We start from the raw sequence: 20358 nt of genomic DNA, 5'->3' as shown, positions 1-20358 counted from the left end.
GAACGCTTTGAAAGTGACTGGTTTGATCACATTCCTCTTGCAGGCAACACCGTCAACACCCATATGGTCGGCCCGGTCATCAAACTGCTGGAGGGTGTTATTAACAAGGAGGATAACCGTCAGATTCTGCAAACTGATCACTTGAGGCGTATGGAGAACCTTGTACAGGATATTGCCACCCTCTTCCGGGATGAACCGGATATTACCACCCTCTTCCAACGTCAAAAGAGAGAGCTCCTGAACATCGTGAAGAATTGGTTACAATTGCTGCAAAATTCTGTTACAGAGGCACATGGCCTACTCGATCGCTCTTACAGAGGCAGATGGCAGATGGCCTACTCCGCACGACGCCGAATCTTTGGCGACTGTGTCGTGTGTGAACCCAAGAGTCTCTCCAAAGAAATAAGGGAATGGAGAGCATCTTTTGACAACATCTATGACAGCATCCAAAGTGACTTGTCAAATTTGGTGACTTCTCCCGAGTTTTTTTATCAAAACCGTTATATGAAAAGAAGGAAATATTCCCTCAAGAAGCAGCAACCTCCTCTGAGTTTGGAGGTTCCGGGTTTATAGATGCTCAAGATCAAGTAGAGAAGTGGCTTAACGAAGGTGACCATGTTCACGTAATTGGTGTATATGGCATACCCCGCTCTGGGAAAACGCACCTCCTCCAATTTCTCTGCAATAAATATAGACAGGTAGGTAATGTTTTCGAGCATGTCATTTGGATCACAGTTTCCCAAAATTGTGGAATTTTAGAGTTGCAGGATCGTCTTGCTCATGAAATAGATTTAAGCCTCCCAAGCAGTTTTGATGAGAGAAAGATGAAGTTGTCTGCATATCTGAAGGAGAAGAACTTTCTTCTGTTATTGGATGACTTGTGCAAAGACCGTGCCACGAAAATTGCCAACGAGTGCAAAGGTCTGCCTGTGGCCGTAAATACAGTCGCCGCAGCAATAGTTGGAAAAACCAGTGTAGATGAATGGGATAATTGTTTGTCTTCCATTAAAAAGGTAGATCCATCTTTTCCAGCGATTCATCCTCGTCTTGATGCAGAGCTCTATGCAGTACTCCGGTATGGTTATGATTCCTGCCCAATTCAGACCTGAAGAGGTGCTTTTTATATTGTGCTATGTACAAGCAAGATCAAGAAATTGATACGCTCACATTACTGCAAATGTGGATTGGAGAAGGCCTCGTCAAGAGCAAACAAGGAAGCTATTTAATGGACATGGCCATTGGGCGGAAATACCTAAAACTCATTGTAGACCGTTGCTTGTTCCAGAGAGTTCGTCACAGCACGAATATATTTAGGACTACAATAAAAGTTAGGCAACGCCCGGATGTCTATGCACGGAATACAATAAGAGTTGACGATTGTATTCGTGATATGGCTGTGTACATTGGGCAGAAAGAGGAGAACTGTTTATTCATGGCAAATGAAGGACAAAGAAATTTCCCTAAAATTCACGATGAGAATTGCTGCAGGATTTCATTAGCCAGTAATCTTTTGGAAGATCTACCCACTGAGTTGAGATGCACAAAGCTTCCGATTCTCAACTTATACGACAATCCAAATTTAAAAGAGCTTCCGTCGGGATTTTGGGCAGATGCTGTAGATACGGCTGTTTATCTAAGATACGGCTCTTTATCTAATAAACAGAGGGCCTTCAAGTTCTTTGGATAGAACTTGAATGGTGGTGTTGCAGAGGAAGCATGCACAGTTAAAAAGGGAAACTACTTTTTTCAAAGACCAGCAATTCCTTATCTTCAACACACGGAGCTCTGGTAGTGTCCTCTCATCCCACACTCCACTGTTTGATGGTCCAGCTACACTCTCTAACATCTCCAGATCTTTGAGAACCAACTTCTGTAACTTCAAATATCCACTCGGAACCCTGCCACGGCTCCCTATCCCCAACTCTCTCAAATTCTTGCACTCTTCCAACTTTAGAAGCTTCAAATTTGGCATCCACTCCAATCGAGAGAGCTCCGTCATGTTGTTGCATCTGTACAATTCTACCATTTCAAGATGTTCAAATTTGCAATTAGGCAGACTTAACCCTTTGTAATTCCATAGTCTAAAACTCTGCAGCTTCTTCATGTTCTGCATGTCTTGTGGAAGATTCTCCATGATTTCATCTGAACTATTAATTGGGTAGACCAACTGTAAGTGCCTCATCTCCGACCAGGTTCCCATTATGCCATCTTTAAATGCTGACTTTGTTCCATCCTGGGACGGTTCTACGCGTACCCACAACTCCGTCAGGTTTTTGAGACCCTTCAAACTCCAAATACTTGCAGGCGCTTCCTTTTCCACACTTAAAGATGTCTGTAACACGAGGCTGCTCAATGAAGTAAGTTCAGAGATCTCACGTGGAATCATCTGTAACGACTCACATCCGCCTGAATAAAGACCCCTGAGATTTTGAAGCTGTCCAATCGTAGATGGGAATGATTCTAGAGATTTACAACCTGAAAGATGCAAAAATTGAAGTCTAGAGAGATGGCATATCTCTTCCGGCAAATCTTTGATGGGAAGCCCTTTTAATGAGAGAAACTCAAGCATTCTTAGCTGCCCAATTGACGCTGGGACTGAAGTTATTTTGGTGCAGCCCGCCAGATCGAGAACCCTGAGAGAGGTTACGCTGAGTAGAAATCCTGACGGAAGCTCTTTCAAATTTGGATTGTTGTATAAGCTGAGACTCGCGAGCTTTGGGCATCTCAACTCATGACTGGGAAGATCTTCCAAAAGATTATTGGCTAATGATATCCTGCAGCAATTCTCATTCTGAACCTCGGGAAATTTCTTTGATTTTGATTTGCCATGAATAAACAGTTCTCCTCTCTCTGCCCAATGTACACCGCCATATCACGAATACACTCCTCAACTCTTATTGTATTCCATGAAAAGGCAGTCGTGCCCTGTCTAAATCTCTGGAATAAGCAGCGGTCTACCATGAGTTTTACATACTTTCGCCCAATGGCCATGTCCATTAAATAGCTTCCTTGTTTGCTCTTGACTAAGCCTTCTCCAATCCACATTTGCAGTAATGGGGAGTATAAATTTCTTGATCTTGCTTGTACATAGCATGATATAGAAAGCAGTTCTTCAGTTGTGAATTGGGCAGAGAATGATAAGCATAGCGGAGTAGTGCATAGAGCTGTGCATCAAGGCGAGGATGAGTCGCTGGAAAAGATGGATCTACCTTTTGAATGGAAGATAAACAATTGTCCCATTCATATACACTGCTTTTCCCAACCATTGCTGCGGCCACAACATTGACGGCCACAGGCAGGCCTTTCCACTCGTTGGCCATCATCCTGGCACGCTCTTCTATATCCACAGAAACTTGCTCGTCTTTGAAAGCAACTCTGCGAAACAGCTTCCAGCGCTCGTCTTTGAAAGCAACTCTGCGAAACACGATCCTGCGACTCTAGAATTTCTACTCAGCGTAACCTCTCTCAGGGTTCTTAATCTGTCAGGCTGCACCAAAATATCTTCAGTCCCAACGTCAATTGGGCAGCTAAGAATGCTTGAGTTTCTCTCATTACAGGAACTTCCCATCAAAGATTTGCCAGAAGAAATATACCATATTTCTAGACTTCAATTTTTGCATCTTCCATTCTGTAAATCTCTCGAATCATTCCCATCTAAGATTGGAGAGCTTCAAAATCTCAGGTCTCTTTATTTAGGCGGGTGTGAGTCGCTACAGATGATTCCTCGTGAGATCTCTGAACTTCATTGAGCAGACTCGTGTTAGGCACATTTTTAAGCGTGGAAAAGGAAGCGCCTGCAAGTATTTGGAGTTTAAAGGGTCTTAATAACCTGACGGAGTTGAGAGTACGCGTAAAACCGTCCCTGGGTGGAACAAAGTCAGCATTTAAAGATGGCATAATGGGAACCTGGTCGGAGATGAGGCAATTACAGTTGGTCTACCAACCTAATAGTGCAGATGAAATCATGCAGAACCTTCTAAAAGACATGAAGAAGCTGCAGAGTTTAGGACTATTGCGTTACGAAGGGTTGAGTCTGCCTAATTGAAAGTTTGAACATCTTGAAATGGTATATTTGTACAGGTGAAACTACATAACGGAGCTCTCTCCATTAGAGTCGACGCCAAATTTGAAGAGATTTCCGAATGGAATAGAAAAGCTGCTAAATTTATCTGCAATATTAGGATATCCACTTAGTTGGTGGAAAGGCATTCTATGGGAAGATGAGAACGTGAAAATAAAGTTAGAAAATATTTTTAAAGAATATTTATCAACAAAAACAGGGTAAGTAAGAAAGCAATTTTTTTATCATTTAAATTTTTTATATAATGTTTTTAATTAAATTATTTTTTATAATTTTATTTTTATTTTTATATAATATTAAAATATAATTTGTTTTTTAAAAAATATTTATAAAATATATAAATAATATTTTTGTTATTTAAATTTAAATTATTTCTATATTTATTTTCCGTTTTACTTGCCTTTTTCTAACTTTTTCTTAACCGATATTTTTGTCACAGCAATCGATGATGGGTTATCAATAGCCAGTGTAAAGCAAGTGCCGAGAATCCGTCGAATATCTATGTGAGAGATTTAAGAATAGCGACGAAAGGGGTACTTTAAATTTGCATTTAATTAAGTTTTATTTTCAAAATTTTATATATCTAATAATTAAAATTTTGTTTGGACAGATTTTCTCTATTTTATTTTATTATATATTTTTTTAGTGTGCTTCACGAACATCTTGGTCAGTGAGTGGTCACTACGTCCACCAAAAAAATCTTTATTTTATTATATTATATTATTTTAATTTAATTTGATTGATATTTACATTTGGAATAATATTAATCAATTAATTTTATATAATTACATTATTTATAATATTAAAATATGTATTTTTTATATTTAGTATTAAATTATATTTTGTATTTAAATTATATTTTTTAATACTTTTTCAAATTACTATAAAATTCCATACTTTTTCTTTAATCACTTACCCAAAAAGAGTATTAAGTAAATTTATTTGACACTTTTCTATTTGTAAAGTAAATTTTTTATTTTTTCAAATCTTTCTTTGATCACTTACCCAAAAAGAGTATTAAGTAAAATTATCTAACACTTTTCTATTTGTAAAGTAAATTTTTTATTTTTTCAAATTAATGATGTGTGTGTTTTCTAATTTGTCATTAGGGAAACAAGACTAATAAAGAACTTCAATTGTTTCATTATCCCAAAAGAAAGAGTTATGATTGGAGCCATAAAAACAGAAACTTGGTGATTATCTACTAGGCCTTTAGGGCCCTTTTTGATTTAAAAAAACTATAGAACTAAAACAAAGAAATAGAAAAAGCAGTGTCTCTGTAAGATATTCAAACACACTTATCAAAATTAATGGCTTTGATTGGAAAGGGTTCCTTGTTGTTACCTAGGGAGCAACAAAGATCAAGAGGGATGCCTAGTTGCTTTTCTAAATGTCCAAGCCATCATTTCATTGAGATCATGTGCCTCTACATCTCATTCAGGTCAGGAGGATTTCCTCCTTGATTTCATTTCTATCAACTATAACTCTTCCAAGAGGAAATTTTCAAATGCCAATAGATATCCACAATGTAAATGTATTGACTATAGTGGCCCCTAGTGTGTCCTGCATCCAAAAAATATTATGCCACTTTTGCCAAAACCATTGTATCAGTGAGAGTGAGCCTTTCATTAGCTAGATCTCATTCTTCTTGAGTTATTTCCTCTTGAAACGATTGGGGGGTGAGCTCATGGTACCTGGATGCCAAGCTCTCAATCCACATCCATGCCCTTGAATGGCTATGTTTCTGGTAATAAGTCGCGCCTTGTTGAGCCTTAGCTCTTTGATAGAGAATGTTGACTTGCAAATGAGAGAACTGGTCAAGAACATTTATAAATTCCCTCCATGAGCTATGGACAACTAAATTCAACTTCTAGGGATGGTGACAAATTTTTGAGGGGCCAGGTCTTTGAACACCAGGGAGCCTTTGAGATCCCAGCTTGACAAAGAAATTCCAAAACCTAAGGAACCTAAAACAATGCAATAGGTTGAGTGACCAAGTGACTTTCATGTAAGTTTTAACCCTATATGATTAATCATTGCATGTTGGAGAATCTAATTCCAACCACCTATTAGGTGTCAAAATTGTCCCTCCAAGTGTCCCAGTTCAGTTTGAGTTAGTCGAGTTTAACTCCAGTCATTTATTACTAATGTTTCCAATGTAATCTTTATTTAAGTGATTTGTAATACTAAGAAGAACAAGTCCTCTACTCCACTTTTTGTTCTCTTCAATTTTTGTCATGGTATCGAAGCTTAGCCTGTGTAATAATCCTTGAGAGGAACAAAGAGAGACGAGTTTGCAAAAGACTCCCTCAGAGAGCAGCAACATGAGCATAAGACTCGTTGAGAGCAGCATTTCATACGTGTGTGTAGTCACAAGAAAAGAGCAGAGATTCGCTATAGATATTGTAGCAAAGTGAAGCAGCTGTGAGATGAAGGTTGTTGCAAAGTTTGTGTTGAAGATGGTTTTTTGGAGATTAACCCTTTACATTAGTCAAACTAGTACGTTAGTGACACCACTAATGCTGAGAAATGAGAGGAAAAAGTGTGTTAATCGAGTTTCCTTGCACCAATTTTCAATTGACGCGGGTTAGTTTTGATGGACAGTGTGTTAGAGCACTAACACTGCCCTTCAAGGTCTACATAAGAGTTAGCACGCGACATTTTCTCATCCCACATAGCGTTAGTGTTATCCGAGATATTTTAAAAAAAAGGTCCACAAGGCATGAGAGGAAAAAGGTGAGGCACAAAGCAGATCGAGAGTGCGATTAGCTGGAAAGCGTCAAGGTACATGACCAAAAATCATATGCATTAGTTTTTTAATGTCTTAAATGGAATATGGTATCATGATATATGATAAACAAATGCGCATGTATTAAAAAGGCCTCGTGTAATTTTTGGGTGCGTTATTGTTATTTTGTTAAAGGAGGCCTTATGCCATAAAGGTTATATAAGAGGTATTTTTTTAAACAATAACGAAAGAAGAAAGAAATTATTTTAACCTCCACGAGGCTAAAGATAGCTTATGGGACAGATTGCTTCTTCATCTGCTTGATGTATTCGGTCCTTTTTCTGTGAAGCTACAAAATAAATGCTCCCAACTTCTCGACAAACCCCTCGCTAAATAGATTATCCCAAGAGCTAGCTACCAGCATATTTGCATAACTTTCCTTGTTGTCTTTGAAAGCCTCACATTCTAAAATGAAATGTTTTTTTTGTTTCAACTTTTCCAAAAGAACAAAAAATGCATACTCTTTCCTCCAACACTTCCTTTGGCCTTTTCCAACGCCCTGTTTCACAACGGAGTTTAAGAGAATTAATCCTTAACTGAGCAATAATAATTTTGGCTCTCCAAGAGATATTGGCCTCTATTATGTTTTTCGTTGATGACTGAGTGGGATTAAATACTTCAATATAGTAATTTTTCTTTCTTCCTAGCTCTTTATCCCAAGTACGCTTGTGGAAATTTTCCATAACAAAAGCTTTTATCTCTTTGTTGTTTATGGGACATGCGTTCAAGCCTATACCCCATTTACTAAACCATTTGTTATTTTGTTGCATCCAAGTTTTTTTGTTCTTGCACAATCTATCATTAAAGACAACCTTAGGCCATCTACCCTCTTCCATTTGCTCAATTTTTTTTAAATACCTTAAGAATCGCACCATAGCAATTGCTTCAATAGGAGCAATCCCTGTTTCACTTAACAAAATATCATAAGGAACTGCACTTTTAATCTTAAATTTGTTTGTAATCAAATGCTTTTGAATTTTCTCAATTCATCTCCATTGCATGTTGGATGTATTGTTGGCCCATAGTTCACAACCATAGAGAATTGCTAGAATCACTAGAAGCCCAAAAAGAGTTTGAGTGGTTTTCCAATTCCATAACTCTACCTCTCTACACCTATTTTGAAAAGCATAAAATGCTTTCCAACCCCCCAAAGTTCTTTTCTTTCTACAACCATTCCAGCTTAGATATTTGTTGAAGTCAATTCCGAGGTATTTGTAATCCGCAACTTCTTCCAGAATATTGGCTTCAAAGTAGAACTTATGCTGGTTATGTTTTCTTTTCTTAGAGAATACCACTACTTTTGTTTTGCTGATATTGACTTGCATCCCTACACTTCTACAAAAATGTTGAAGGGATAGTAAGTGCTCTTGCAAACCAAGAGCCGATTTAGTAATCAGAATAAGGTCATCTACATATAAAAGAAGCCTTATAACAAACTTGCCCAAATAGATCCCATCACCCCCTTGTGAATTTAACCACTCTTCAAACTTGTCGATATATAAATAAAAAAGGGTAGGAGATAGTGGGCAACCTTGTTTGACCTCGATATCGCTTCTAAAACTTTCAAAAATGCCTGCTGAAGTTCTAATTTTGACTTTCACCTCTCCATACAGCCTATGCACCACTTCTCTCAAATGTTTAGGAACCCCAAGTTCCTCCATTCTATGCCAAAGCTTATCCCTAGGAACCGAGTCAAACGTGTTTCTGAAATCAACAAAGCAACAAAAGACTTCTTCCTTTTTCTCCCAAACTTTTTCAATGATGTGCCTTAAAGTTACACAATGATCAATTGTGGAATGTTTAGGTCTAAAACCTGCTTTCCCTTTAGCACACTTATCTCTTTCCTTTTCCCACTTGCTAATTTTGTTTTCTAGCATGCTTCCAAATAGCTTTGCAAACAAAGGGTTTATCATGATGGTCCTATAATTGGAGGGATTATTGACGTCACCGCTCTTGAAAAGAGTTATTGCCAGACTGGTTGTCCAATCTGTGGGGAGACCTTGTTGTATGATGTTGTTGAAGATTTTTTTTAATGTGAAGTGCAAGAATATTTGAGCCCCACTTTAGATATTCTGCTTGGAGTTCAACTAAGTCTTTCGGTTTTCCAACACCCAACTTCTTGATACTGATCTCTACCTCTTGTACCGTGAAGAGTTCAGTATCAGTGTTGACCAAGGGGGGAGGGTCAACCTTAGGAACCTGCTTATAGAGTTGTCTAGCATAGTCAAGCCATTTAGAAGTTGTAATATTATTTCCAATTTGTATCTTTTTCGGTTGGGTCTCCTTCCAAAATAATTTGGGATTATTTTTCCCAAAGAAGATTAGTTCTTCCCTTCTTGAAACCATGAAATCAGCCTTTTTCTTGCTCAATAACTGCTTCTAAGCTTTGAGTTTTATGTTATCCTTGTTTGACTCCTTCCACATTCTCCTTACCTTTTGCATTCCTCATCAAACCAAGTATTAAAGGTGAATTTGAAAAAAAGGGAGCGCTTCGTTTTTTTAAAGAGTTCTTTTTTAATATGAGATTAAAAAAAAAAAGCATTGTTCTAAGTGAGTTCTCGACATTGTAATATTTTTTTAAAATCCTTTTGAAAGTGTCGCTTTAGTAAAGAATTTTTGGAATTAAGATCTTTGTAAAGAAATTTGTAGACTAGTTTGTTTGTGGAAGCCAAACAACAATGACATTTTTATTACAGTTAGATGCGATGTCTACAATTTGTTTTGTTTGTTGAGTCATAGTGAGCCAACACTCAACAAATGGGAAAAGTCGAGAGGCTTCCCTTGATTTCAGAAGCCAAGACAGCCAAGGAGGCTTGGGATACCCTTGGGAGGAGTTTTTGTGTAAGGGGGAGCACTGAAGTTGAAGATGAAGGTGGATCTATAACAACAGATCTACATTGAGATGAAAAGTTTGTTGAATCCCATTGTGCTCAGTCACAAGTGGATGATGTTTGTGAAGAAGTTGCAAAAGCAAGAGAGAAGGAGCACATAGATGCTTGTGAACCCCACTGTGCACAGCCATAGGTGGATGAAAACTTGGTGATTCCAGCAATAGATCTTGCTGAAGACAATATGATGATTCCAGCACGGAGCTTGCTGATGAGGATTTTGTAAAACCGGCAACAAAGCTTACTGATGAAAGTTTGGTAAATCCAACAATAGAGCCTGCTAATGGTAGTGAAATTGCTATTGGAGTAGTCAATGCTATGGTGAATCCAACAAACAATATTTCTGATGTAAAATTTTATGAAGAATTGTTGGTTAATGATGAATGGTGGCAGGTGATGCAACAAAAACATCATACTGAGATGATTTTATTTGGTGAGCAGGTTAGTAAATAATTCAAAGAGAGAGAGACAGAAACAGAGGAAGAGGCAAAGAAGGAAAACCAGAAAGAGAAAACAGAGACAGATGTAGAAGCAGAGCTGGAAGTACAACAAGAAAAAGCTCTCATTGCAGAGTACAAAGAACAGAACCAATGTGGTTCTAAAGATGTTTTTAAACTTACCATTGATTTCCAATGTGTAGGTACAGAGAATGATTTTGAAGAACAATTAAATTTTCTTGAAGCGTGGCTAGCAACACCATGTCTTGATGAGGTTTGCATAGAAGCTACATAAATGAACCTTGAATACAGCATGCATGATGCGCAAATCAATGAAATTTTCAGGTATTGGAGTCCTGAAGAAATATTATTTTATTATAATCATATGTTGCAACAGATTGATGATGAAAAGAGCACTACAGAACATAATATGTGGAAGCAACCCACATACAAGTCGGTATTTGAAGAATTCCATGATATGATTATACAGCCTGGAAGAATGGAAGACCTGAACCAACAAATGAAGAATCTGAAATTTGAAGCCTACAAAAAGAAGAAAATGTTGAAACAATATAGAGGCTATAGGATCTGGAAAAAGAGAAGAAGAAAAGTTGAAGTTAATTTTTAAATTGTAAACCTAGCTAAGACATAGACCATCGGGTATCTTAATTGATTTTTTTTATGTGGTTGTAATTAAGGGGGAGCGTTGGAGAATCTAATTCCAACCACCTATTAGGTGTCAAAATCATCCCTCCAAGTGTCCCAGTTCAGTTTGAGTGTCGAGTTTAACTCTAGTCATTTATTATTGATGTTTCCAATGTAATCTTATTTAAGTGATTTGTAATACTAAGAAGAGCAAGTCCTCTGCTCCACTTTTTTTTCTCTTCAATTTTGGTCATTGCAAACAAATTCTTAATGAAAACAAATAAGCTACAATGGCACACACAAATTTACATAGATATTTTATCCTGGAAACCAAAACCTGAGAAAACCAATAAGTTTTTTCTTCATTATATCTTTTGTATAATATATAGTACAATATACATCCTGTGGTATATGAACTACCAATCAAAGCATTGTTCCATAATAGAAACTATAAAGCCATGTGAAGATCCACGATGCACTAGAAAACTGCTTTTAGCAAAAATGAGGGCCAAAAAATGAATGCAAAAAACCACCTAAAAAGTTGCTTTCAGGGCACTTCCCCAAACCTCAACCCCCCTTGCATACCCCTAACTAGGAGGTCTAAACAACCAACCCCCCCCCCCCAACCCCTCATTTATTCATGGTTCATATAAGTCGTGAAAAGAATATAATGCATACCTAACACATCGAGGGGAGCAAAGGAAAGAGCCTGACTTAGCTAGCTAGATCTGTGGAACTGTCAAGAGGATACTATGGCCTCTCCTCTTGAAAACAAAGGGAAGAGAAGATACATAGTTGCATGCAGATGTCACACAAAAATAAGAACAAACCTGAGAACATAGTGCGTAGAATTAAATTTAAACATTAGGGCAATCCGAAGAGCTTGAAACCATTCAAAAGGCTTAGTATTTGCATAACTAGTGGAGGGGGATGAAAAATACATTTAGTCGACTTTTCCTTTGCATCCCCCAATAATAAACCCCAATTTTAGTGAGAGTGCTCTCTACATAACAGACTAAGAGAAGAAGCATGCTAACCTTCACCATATCGAAGATAATAATTGGAGTATGTCAAGCATCGATATGTCAAATTGCCCCCATTTCCAAGAGGATTCCCTATAGCTGAGCCATTTTCATGGTGAAGTAATGATTTCTCATGCACATGATTATGATCTCAGATGAAATTCTTACCTCATTGCTTCCAATTGAACCTCTCCCTGGCATGAGAAACCAAGTTCATAGGTTCACCTTGCACCTAGTCCAATTCCACATTAATCCCCCAGATTTGTTCGTATTTCCTACCAGACCTATTAGTGAGTTCACCTCACAAGAATTAACTGCCACCTCTACCGAGTAGTAAAATATCATACAAAAACATGCTCATTGCATGATGGGTAATTAAATTCTTAAGGGTTCGTGATGCCACATCTCGTTGTCATGTAAACTAGTAGGATGGTGGTAACACACCTCCCCACGTATCACATTGAAGAAACCCATCCAGGAAGTTTTAATCCTATTGGGTCAAGTTCCAATACTCATGTTTTATGGGATAGTTTGGAAAGGAATGTCAAGGTATTGAAATCAAAATAGCTTGAGTTGTGTATCCTTCATTACCCAACTTGATTGCTATTTTATTTCCCCTCTTATGAACATGAGTGGGTATAATCACCGAGATGGAGGTAAGGAGAGTAAAAACTCAATTCAAAAGACTTTCAAGTCACCAATTCTGAGAGACCTTATTTATAAGGGTTCCATTAAGAATTTTGAGAATCATATTTATAACCAACTAAGAGTCACTTTCCACCATCACTTTAGTGTATCCATGGGCTTGCACAATTTGTATTCCTTCTTCTGACAATTTTAGTTTGGAAACATTGTTGGTGTTGTGTCCCATGGACATTGAGAAGATGTATAGTAAATCTCCTAAGTGGTTTGTGAAGACTATATCGAACACACCTTGGCTCGAGTTTCCTTTTGAGGTTCCATCAAAATTTAACTTGCGAAAATTTAGAGGTGGAGGAATCCTCGACGGGGGGCAAGGGAGAGGGAAAGGGTAAACAATTAAAGGGGAAGGTGAAAGAGGGTGTAGGTGCCAATCACGTAGGTTGGAAGATTCTTCTACTGAACTCTGTCAATCTTGATCTAACCAAATCTATGTAGCTATAATTCTTTGAATATATTCCAAAAAAGTGTAATAGTTGTAACGCAACATAATCCCTACCTCTATTTCTCATTAGTTGATTAAGGAAATGTGGGGTCCATGTTTTGTCATTTTTCACGAATTCTCTGTTTCTACAATCGTCTCTGCAATATTTCATTATTCCCAGCTGTTGATGGTGATAGACCCGTGGACATGTCAAGGGGATCTCCCCGATAAGAAGTCCCAATTAGACCTCAGACCGTTTGGTGTAGGAGTCCCAGCAGTGGGTCGTAAGGTAATGCCTTGACCGCGATGTCGCACAGAGGCAAGTAAGATAACTCTGTCATTATCAAGGGTGTGATTGATGCAGAGATTCAAGGAATGTGTATGAGAGGTTCCAACACTTTGAAGGGAGAGGAAGGTGAAGGTGAGTTCCAGGTTGAAAGGGATCAGTCCCAACTCGGCTAGGAACACACCACACAAAGGACATGCACAGCTTCCAGCGGAGCAGTCCACTCAGATGCGGCAGTCACAACATACAAGGTAAGATAACACGAACAACACTCATGGATCAGTCTCAGACGAGTGTGATAGTTGATATAGTAAGGTTCATGAGAAATGTTTGTCTTATGTTCGACAAACATCCGCCTGCTCCTCCAAAGAGATGAACTAGCTCCGTGCAATGGAGAAGCCAAGCCGCGTTACAATACTGTCCAAGCCTTCTTCAAGATAATCTTAGTAGAAGCTTGGAAGACCAAAAGCCTATACAATGAGTTATGAGGGACTATTTATAGCAAAGGGTGGGGTGACCCTTGACATTCCCCTTTGTCACCATTCAATTACCCTCATGACTCTTCACCTACTCTATGACTATTACATTCACTCTTGAGACTTGACTTACACTTCACATGACTCAACATTACAATGCACATGTACCCATGTGAACAATGGCTTGAACAAGCCAAACTAGACATCACTCTGACTTAGACAACTATAAAAGTCCAATTGCTTGACATCCTCATGTTGATCAACAGTAACATATTGGTGCCAAGATTGGTAGTCTCTGATAGTGTCCATGTGTTCCGCTATGACATCCGTCTAGAACCTGAACCTTGCCTCCATGGCATCCGAGTACACTACTTGGGCTCCTCTGTCCAACTCATTTGAAAGAATGCACAACATTGTCCTCAATGTGGTTGGACTAGCAACATACTTATGCATGATATTTGCACTGATATGCAAGTCTAGACTGGTAGCAACGCGCATCAACTCGTCGAAGTACGATTCAAGCTCCTATTGGACCTGCATCTTGGTCTTCACTTGGGTGAGAGTCCCAAGTGATGGAATCGCATGTGTGTGCACCACAACCTCCATGCTCTTGAATACTCGTGCATGAGAAGCCTGTATGCCAGTGATGAGTTGCGGTAGGTCCTCATAGTTCTAGATCTGACTCTGGATACGCGCTTGCAACTCGACCACATTGGCCCTCGTCATCCTGGGCAAATGAAGTAGGGCTCCCTTGTGCTTCATCGTCCATGTCTGCATGTTTTCAACGACAACATGTATGTTCTTCAAGATGCAAGCTATTCTCACACATCGATGCTTCCAATCATGAAGATGAACGACTGCTTGATGCACGGTACCGAATTTGGATTACAATGCTCGCATGACTATGCCAAAGGACAATACTTCATCTAGTATTGCCTTCTTTAGTTCATCTCGGGTGGACATTGTCACCAAGTCTCCTCCCTGCTTAGCCACCTATAGTTCCTTCGTCATTCGCTCATTCTCAGCTATGAGGAAGTGAACACTAGAGCTAGTGGCTTCGGCATACACTCTAGTTGCATCGGCCAAAGCAGTTGGGTCCTTGTGCACATCGGTCACGATCACTTGTTCTTCAACTTGCACAGGGGATGTTCGGTCCTCCGGAGTTGGTACTCTGTCAAGCTACACAACTCTATGTTGATATTCATCAAAGGAGCTGTTGCGCATCTCTACTTCCGGCTAACCACCTAGGATCTCAGTTCCTCCTTGGTCATTCGAGACTTGCTCATCATCTGGATGCATTGAAATGGGCGAGTCAACCTCTCTGTGGTGATGCATGATGTCAATGTCTTGTTCCAACTCCCGCTGCTTCTTGTCTACATCCAACTGTTCAAGAGCTTATTCTATCTCATGAGCAAAGTCTTGCCCCTGTGAGGGTTCACCATGCTCGCTTGACGCCAACTATTTAGAAGAATCAAATACTTGTACGGGTGCTACTTTGTATGTCTACACGTGATGCGCCCCCTGTTGAATCTTCTGTTGTTGCACTTCCTTCTCATGTTGGCTTAGCTCTTGTTCTTTCCATAGTTCCTCCCTTAGCTCATGCAACTCCTTCTCTGTTTCTTCCATTCTCTTCTTATCCATGTGCCTTCACGTGATTCGCTTGTCGCGCTGCTGCCTCCTGTGTTGAATAGCCATAACTGCTTGTTCTACAAGTGGATCTGCTTGAAACTTGCAGCTTTGCTCCTCCTCCATGTGGTCGACAATATTTCTCTTCCCTTTGTCACGCACAGGTATGCTTGGCTCTATTGTCTCTATTGTTGTTGCGACTGATGGTGTTCTTTGTGGTGCTGCCGTGCTAACCATTCTATGGAAAAATCAACATGTTCATTGGGTCTGGAGTAATGGTAACAATACCTCCATGAGTCTTCCTCATCCCAGTGAAATGACCCATGGATCCAATTAAACTGAACTCTCATGCAATGATCCTTCACAATGCAATGTGGGTCATACGGGTTGAAGCTTCGGAGGTCAAACAGGTACTTCCTCATTTGTTCAGCTTCGACATCTGCTTGCTTGACGCTCTGGATCTCGTATAACCCAATTCGCAACAGAAGAGTGGGCTAAGGTGCTTTCTTCTTCCGTTGTAGCCTACCTATTAATCTTGCTGAGATATGATACGCTACTTCCTGCATGATAAGCACGTCCAAAGCAAACTTTGGCAGAACATGAGGAAGCTTCTCCGCAATGAACACTCTGATGAACATGTCGTCCGGTGAGGCATACCAATCCGCAATGCCTAGAAATGCCTTCATCGCTTCTTGTGACATGCAGAGTGGATCCTATTCAAATATGAAACTGTACACTGGGGTGACAAGATGGTCAGACAGTCGTTTGATCACTCCTCTGAAGCTGCACTCAGAGAATAGCTTGAAATATGTGCTCACAATAATCTCTGCTGATGACCATCCCCACTCTAAGCTCATGAACTCATTTCAGGCACAGACTGCATCTAGAATGTAGGCGGACATGTAAAGCTATGCATGCATGCCTTCGGGTGACTGTTGAGCCTTTTTGACTTGCTCCTTCAGCTGATGAGCCAATATGTCGGACCAGTTGCACGATCTTCCTTCTCTAGCCAGCTGGTCCAGCGTGACCACCCAACTTTGAGGGAAGGTCTCAGTGCTTGCTTGGCCACTGAGTCGACATGCGAATATGACCAAGTATTGGTATGCCTTCCTCAATATCTTCATCTTATAGATCCGGTTAGGGGTCATATTGAAATGAGCTAGATCCTTTGCCCAATCCTTCAGAATATCTCTAGAGTGGCTTATGTTACTGGGCATGCTGAACGGAGGGGTCATGACAGTCATGGGCTCATCCATTTGATACATCTCATCGTAATCTCATGCCCAGAAGGTTGCAAGATTTGTCCCACTGACATTTCTCAAGGTCATCGTCTCGAGGTCAGTGTGAGAGACGATCCAGTGAATCATATCCGCACATGGGAATGTGGGGTATTTCCATGAAATTGGTACAGGCTGGACTTATGAATGTTCACATACACCTAACGGTCTTCAAGGTCTTCGCCGAAAGTACTCGTGAATGTTTCATTCACCTCTTGCCATTCAATTTTGATGTCCTTGTCTAGATACAGCTTCGTATCTTCGTAGATCAGCATGCTAGAGGACACCTATTTGACTGTTGTTCCAACTACAACACCATCAGTGTCCTAGGATCCTATTCTCTTGGAAGCCATTGAGACAAATGAAAACTTGAAAGATCTGGAAACAAGCAGCATGCATGGCAAGAAATATGTTAGTGAAAACAAAGCAAATCTGGGGAAGGTCGCAGCACATACCAGGGGAACTGATGAGAAAGATTGCACAAATTTCACTAGGAGGTTGAGTGACTGGATGTGGGAACTGTACAAAAGGCAGTCTAGACTGGCTAGTGGATCTACAAAATGTGCAATCCAGTTGGGCAGTTGGCTACTAGGATTGCATAATGAGCGATTCCAGCTGGGAAATACTGCTAACCCAGGGACAGTTTGCGCAAATTTTTGGGCCAAGCAGCCACTAACCTCAAGAAATGCGCAATTTAGTCTAGGAGGCTAGTGTTGCCCAAAATTCACAAATCTGGAGAGGAAGGTGAGCCTTCCTTCTCCAGATTGTGCAAAGCGGCCTTAGTGAAGGCAGAGACCAGGCCAAGGTTGGCCCGACTCGTGGACGGGCAACTGAAATTAAGTAAGTTGATGAAATGCATGGCGACACTAAGTGATAGCAGACGTGATAAAAAGTGCATGCAAAACATGAATGGAAGATTGATCAAACAGATCAACATCCATGTGGGTGAGGTCGTTCACCGGTTGGGCAAACGTTCATGCAAAACAGTTTCATGCATGCGACAGCGGTGAGATAGAGACGAAAATTGAAACAAAGCTAGGACAAGCTAGAATATATGTAAACGATAGCAAGCGTTCAAAGAAATCAAGCAAACAACACTCACATAAGCAAATACACAAAAAGCGACAGAAATGTTGAAAAAGACAAGTTGAGGCCACTTACCGATGAATAGCTGAGCCGAATGTGTCAAAAAGTCCTGGATGTGTTGTGGGATGTCAGAGCTCCAAGATCAATGTGAATGAATGAGCTCCAATTCATCGAATAAATAAGTTTGGTCTCAAGATGCACATGCCACAAATCTAGGAAAAAGCAACACTTGGAGGGAAACTTCTAAAACAACTTTGCTTGTAACACGGCTACTAAAAATAGCTCCCTCAATCATGGGATCCCTTTTGCATGTTGTCTTTTGCTATTCCAGGAAGATCAAGTCATGCATGCATGCAAGTCAAGTTTCCTTGGTCCCAGGTGGAACTGGTCAACCAAACTGTCCATGCATGTCAGTGCTCAACTGCTTGGGAAAAATGTGCATTCCTGACTGTAAACTGGGCTGACTGCCCAAGAAGATTGTGCAATTTCTGGGCCCAGCAGCTGACTGCTGCCCAAATTTGCACAAATCCTAGGTTGAATAGCCTGTTGAAGGGAAAAATTGTGCAAATCCTGCTGGGAGGGTTGGCTGGCAGGATTGCGCAATCCTAGAGACTAGCAGGTTGTCAGAGAGGATTACACAATTCCTGGAAGGAAACGCTGGTTGCCCTCTAGGAATGCACAATTTTCAAGGGGAAGCTTCTCAACCTGCAACTGGACCAAGTCTGGGTAAGTAGCCTGTGAGGGGAATGGATCGATTGTGATCGACAAGTTGCCTTTGTGCAAGGAAAATGTTGAATCTTGAGTACTTGAGGAAGCAAGACAAAGTGTTGTGTAAGTTTGGTATGGAGGCTCCAAAATAGGCTAAGGAAAAATTTTGGAGGGTGGTTGTGGCCACTACAACACTTGGTGACACACTGGTAGAACTCCAGCTCTCTGCATAGACCTTGTTCGTGAAAAGCAAGTCTAACACCTCCGGAAGTATTTCAGTTCTTAGCTCATCTTTGTTTCACACTAACTTGATTATACGAAGTAGCATCTGCCAAGCCCTTCGTCGATTGACACACATTCCAAGCCAAGGCAACACACAATTGTTTTGATTGGGGTAGAGGGGTATATAGGTGCACAAGCAGTATAGTTGTCAGAGTCTTAGTTTCATCTCTGGTGTTGCTCCACTGCCAACAGGCCTGGACAATACCTCGGTGGAGTCACATAGGAACACAAGCATGGCTCCGCTACCAGCAAGCCTAGTCAGTACCCCAGCAGATTTACCTGCATCACCTCCCTGCGTAGGAAGCCTTTCTCTTCTTTTGCCTTATTCATTTTTCATTTTGAATTTTTTGACTTTTCTTTTTTTTATTTTTCATTTTCACTGTGCATCCTGACTTATTGAGAGCAGAGGAGGTATTTCCAGTAGAGAATTAGTTTAATATATCTCTGAAGTGCATGTTAAGGTTTTCCCCCTCACCTTACTCTACTTGACTGAGCTGACAAGGGTTAACCCAAAAACAATCGACTAGAGAAGGTGACACTAGTTAGCGCGCAAGCGTTGTGCTTACGCCAAGGTTCACTTTGAAGAGTACGTATTTTCCTTCAACATACCATGGACTAAGAGTAACAAGTTCATTATATAGAGGTAAGATGACAGATAACCAAGTAGCGATAGCTATACATACCCTCTTGTACTTTACCCATCTCGTTTCATGAGTCACACATGGTTTCATGCATAACTAACCTATGAACGAAACAAGCGAACGAACTAACAATCAACAAAGAAAAACAAGAGCAAAAGAAAAAATAAAAGTAAAGCAAGTAAACAAACAAGCAAACAGAAAAACAAGCAATCAAAACATGAAAGCAAACACTACTCCTACTCTTACACTAATGGTGCATGGGCCTGATCACGTGAAGTGATACTTCCAATGTAGCCATCGATGCATTGGTAGACCCATGTGGGTGGAGGCTTGGTCCGCGAGTAACCCAATTGTGCGGACCAGCATACAAGAAAGACATGACAGTGAAGACAGCCACACTCTGTGTTTCAAAGTGCCCTTGGGACATAAGTGAGTGCATGTGCATGACGGAAAGTCTGTGGACTTATCATGGTGTTGGGTGACACTACGTTCAACTTTGAAGCACAAGCACACTCTTGACTGTGACATGCAAGAAAACGAGAGAAATAAAGATAACTTGCATCACGAACGAGTGCTTGCAATGTAAGACTCCTCCAATGCATGAGCAATGGGATCAAGCAGTTTGAGTGGAGGAAGTGTGATGTGTGTGTGAGGTGGATCTTCAATGCATAAAGACGAGTGATGAGGAGCCTTGGGTGATTGAACAGCTTCATGATCGGAAGTGAGACTAACCCCAAGAGAGAAAGGGCCTGACATAACCATCAGCTCACGCTAAAGTGCCTCGACAGTCTTGGGTGTCTCAACTTCATCATCAGGTAGATCATCATAAACCGGTGCCTTCAAAAGATCAACTATGATAGATTCATGATCATGATAAAAAATGGAAGCAAATGAATCACGACCGCCATGATTAGAAAAATGAATTCTTTGGCATCCTCATGATCAGATGAATCAAACAGAGGGGCAGATGAAAATCAAACAAACTCATCCTC

General features: G+C 40.2%; 1 protein-coding gene across 1 annotated transcript; it reads right to left on the bottom strand.

The window, feature by feature from the left end:
* Nucleotides 1–3023: 3023 nt before the first annotated feature.
* LOC149260773 (putative disease resistance protein At5g43730) lies at nucleotides 3024–14515 on the bottom strand. The gene is made up of 2 exons (XM_089460962.1): nucleotides 14430–14515; nucleotides 3024–3414 (listed from the first exon to the last, which is right to left on the bottom strand). Exons 1-2 carry the CDS (start codon nucleotides 14513–14515, stop codon nucleotides 3024–3026), a joined length of 477 nt encoding a protein of 158 aa, XP_089317088.1.
* Nucleotides 14516–20358: the final 5843 nt, after the last annotated feature.

This window comes from Pinus tabuliformis, chromosome 6, assembly GCF_031772625.1.
Source record: "Pinus tabuliformis cultivar Carrire ecotype Pingquan chromosome 6, CPIR1, whole genome shotgun sequence".
NCBI classification, from domain to species: Eukaryota; Viridiplantae; Streptophyta; class Pinopsida; order Pinales; family Pinaceae; genus Pinus; species Pinus tabuliformis.
This window is presented reverse-complemented; position numbering and strand designations above follow the sequence as displayed.

Coding starts and splice junctions, on each gene's coding strand:
- LOC149260773 (XM_089460962.1), bottom strand. CDS start 14,515: ATGGACGATGAAGCACAAGGGAGCCCTACTTCATTTGCCCAGGATGAC. Junction 3,415..14,429: donor GTTGCAAGCGCGTATCCAGA/GTCAGATCTAGA, acceptor CGTGTTTCGCAG/AGTTGCTTTCAAAGACGAGC.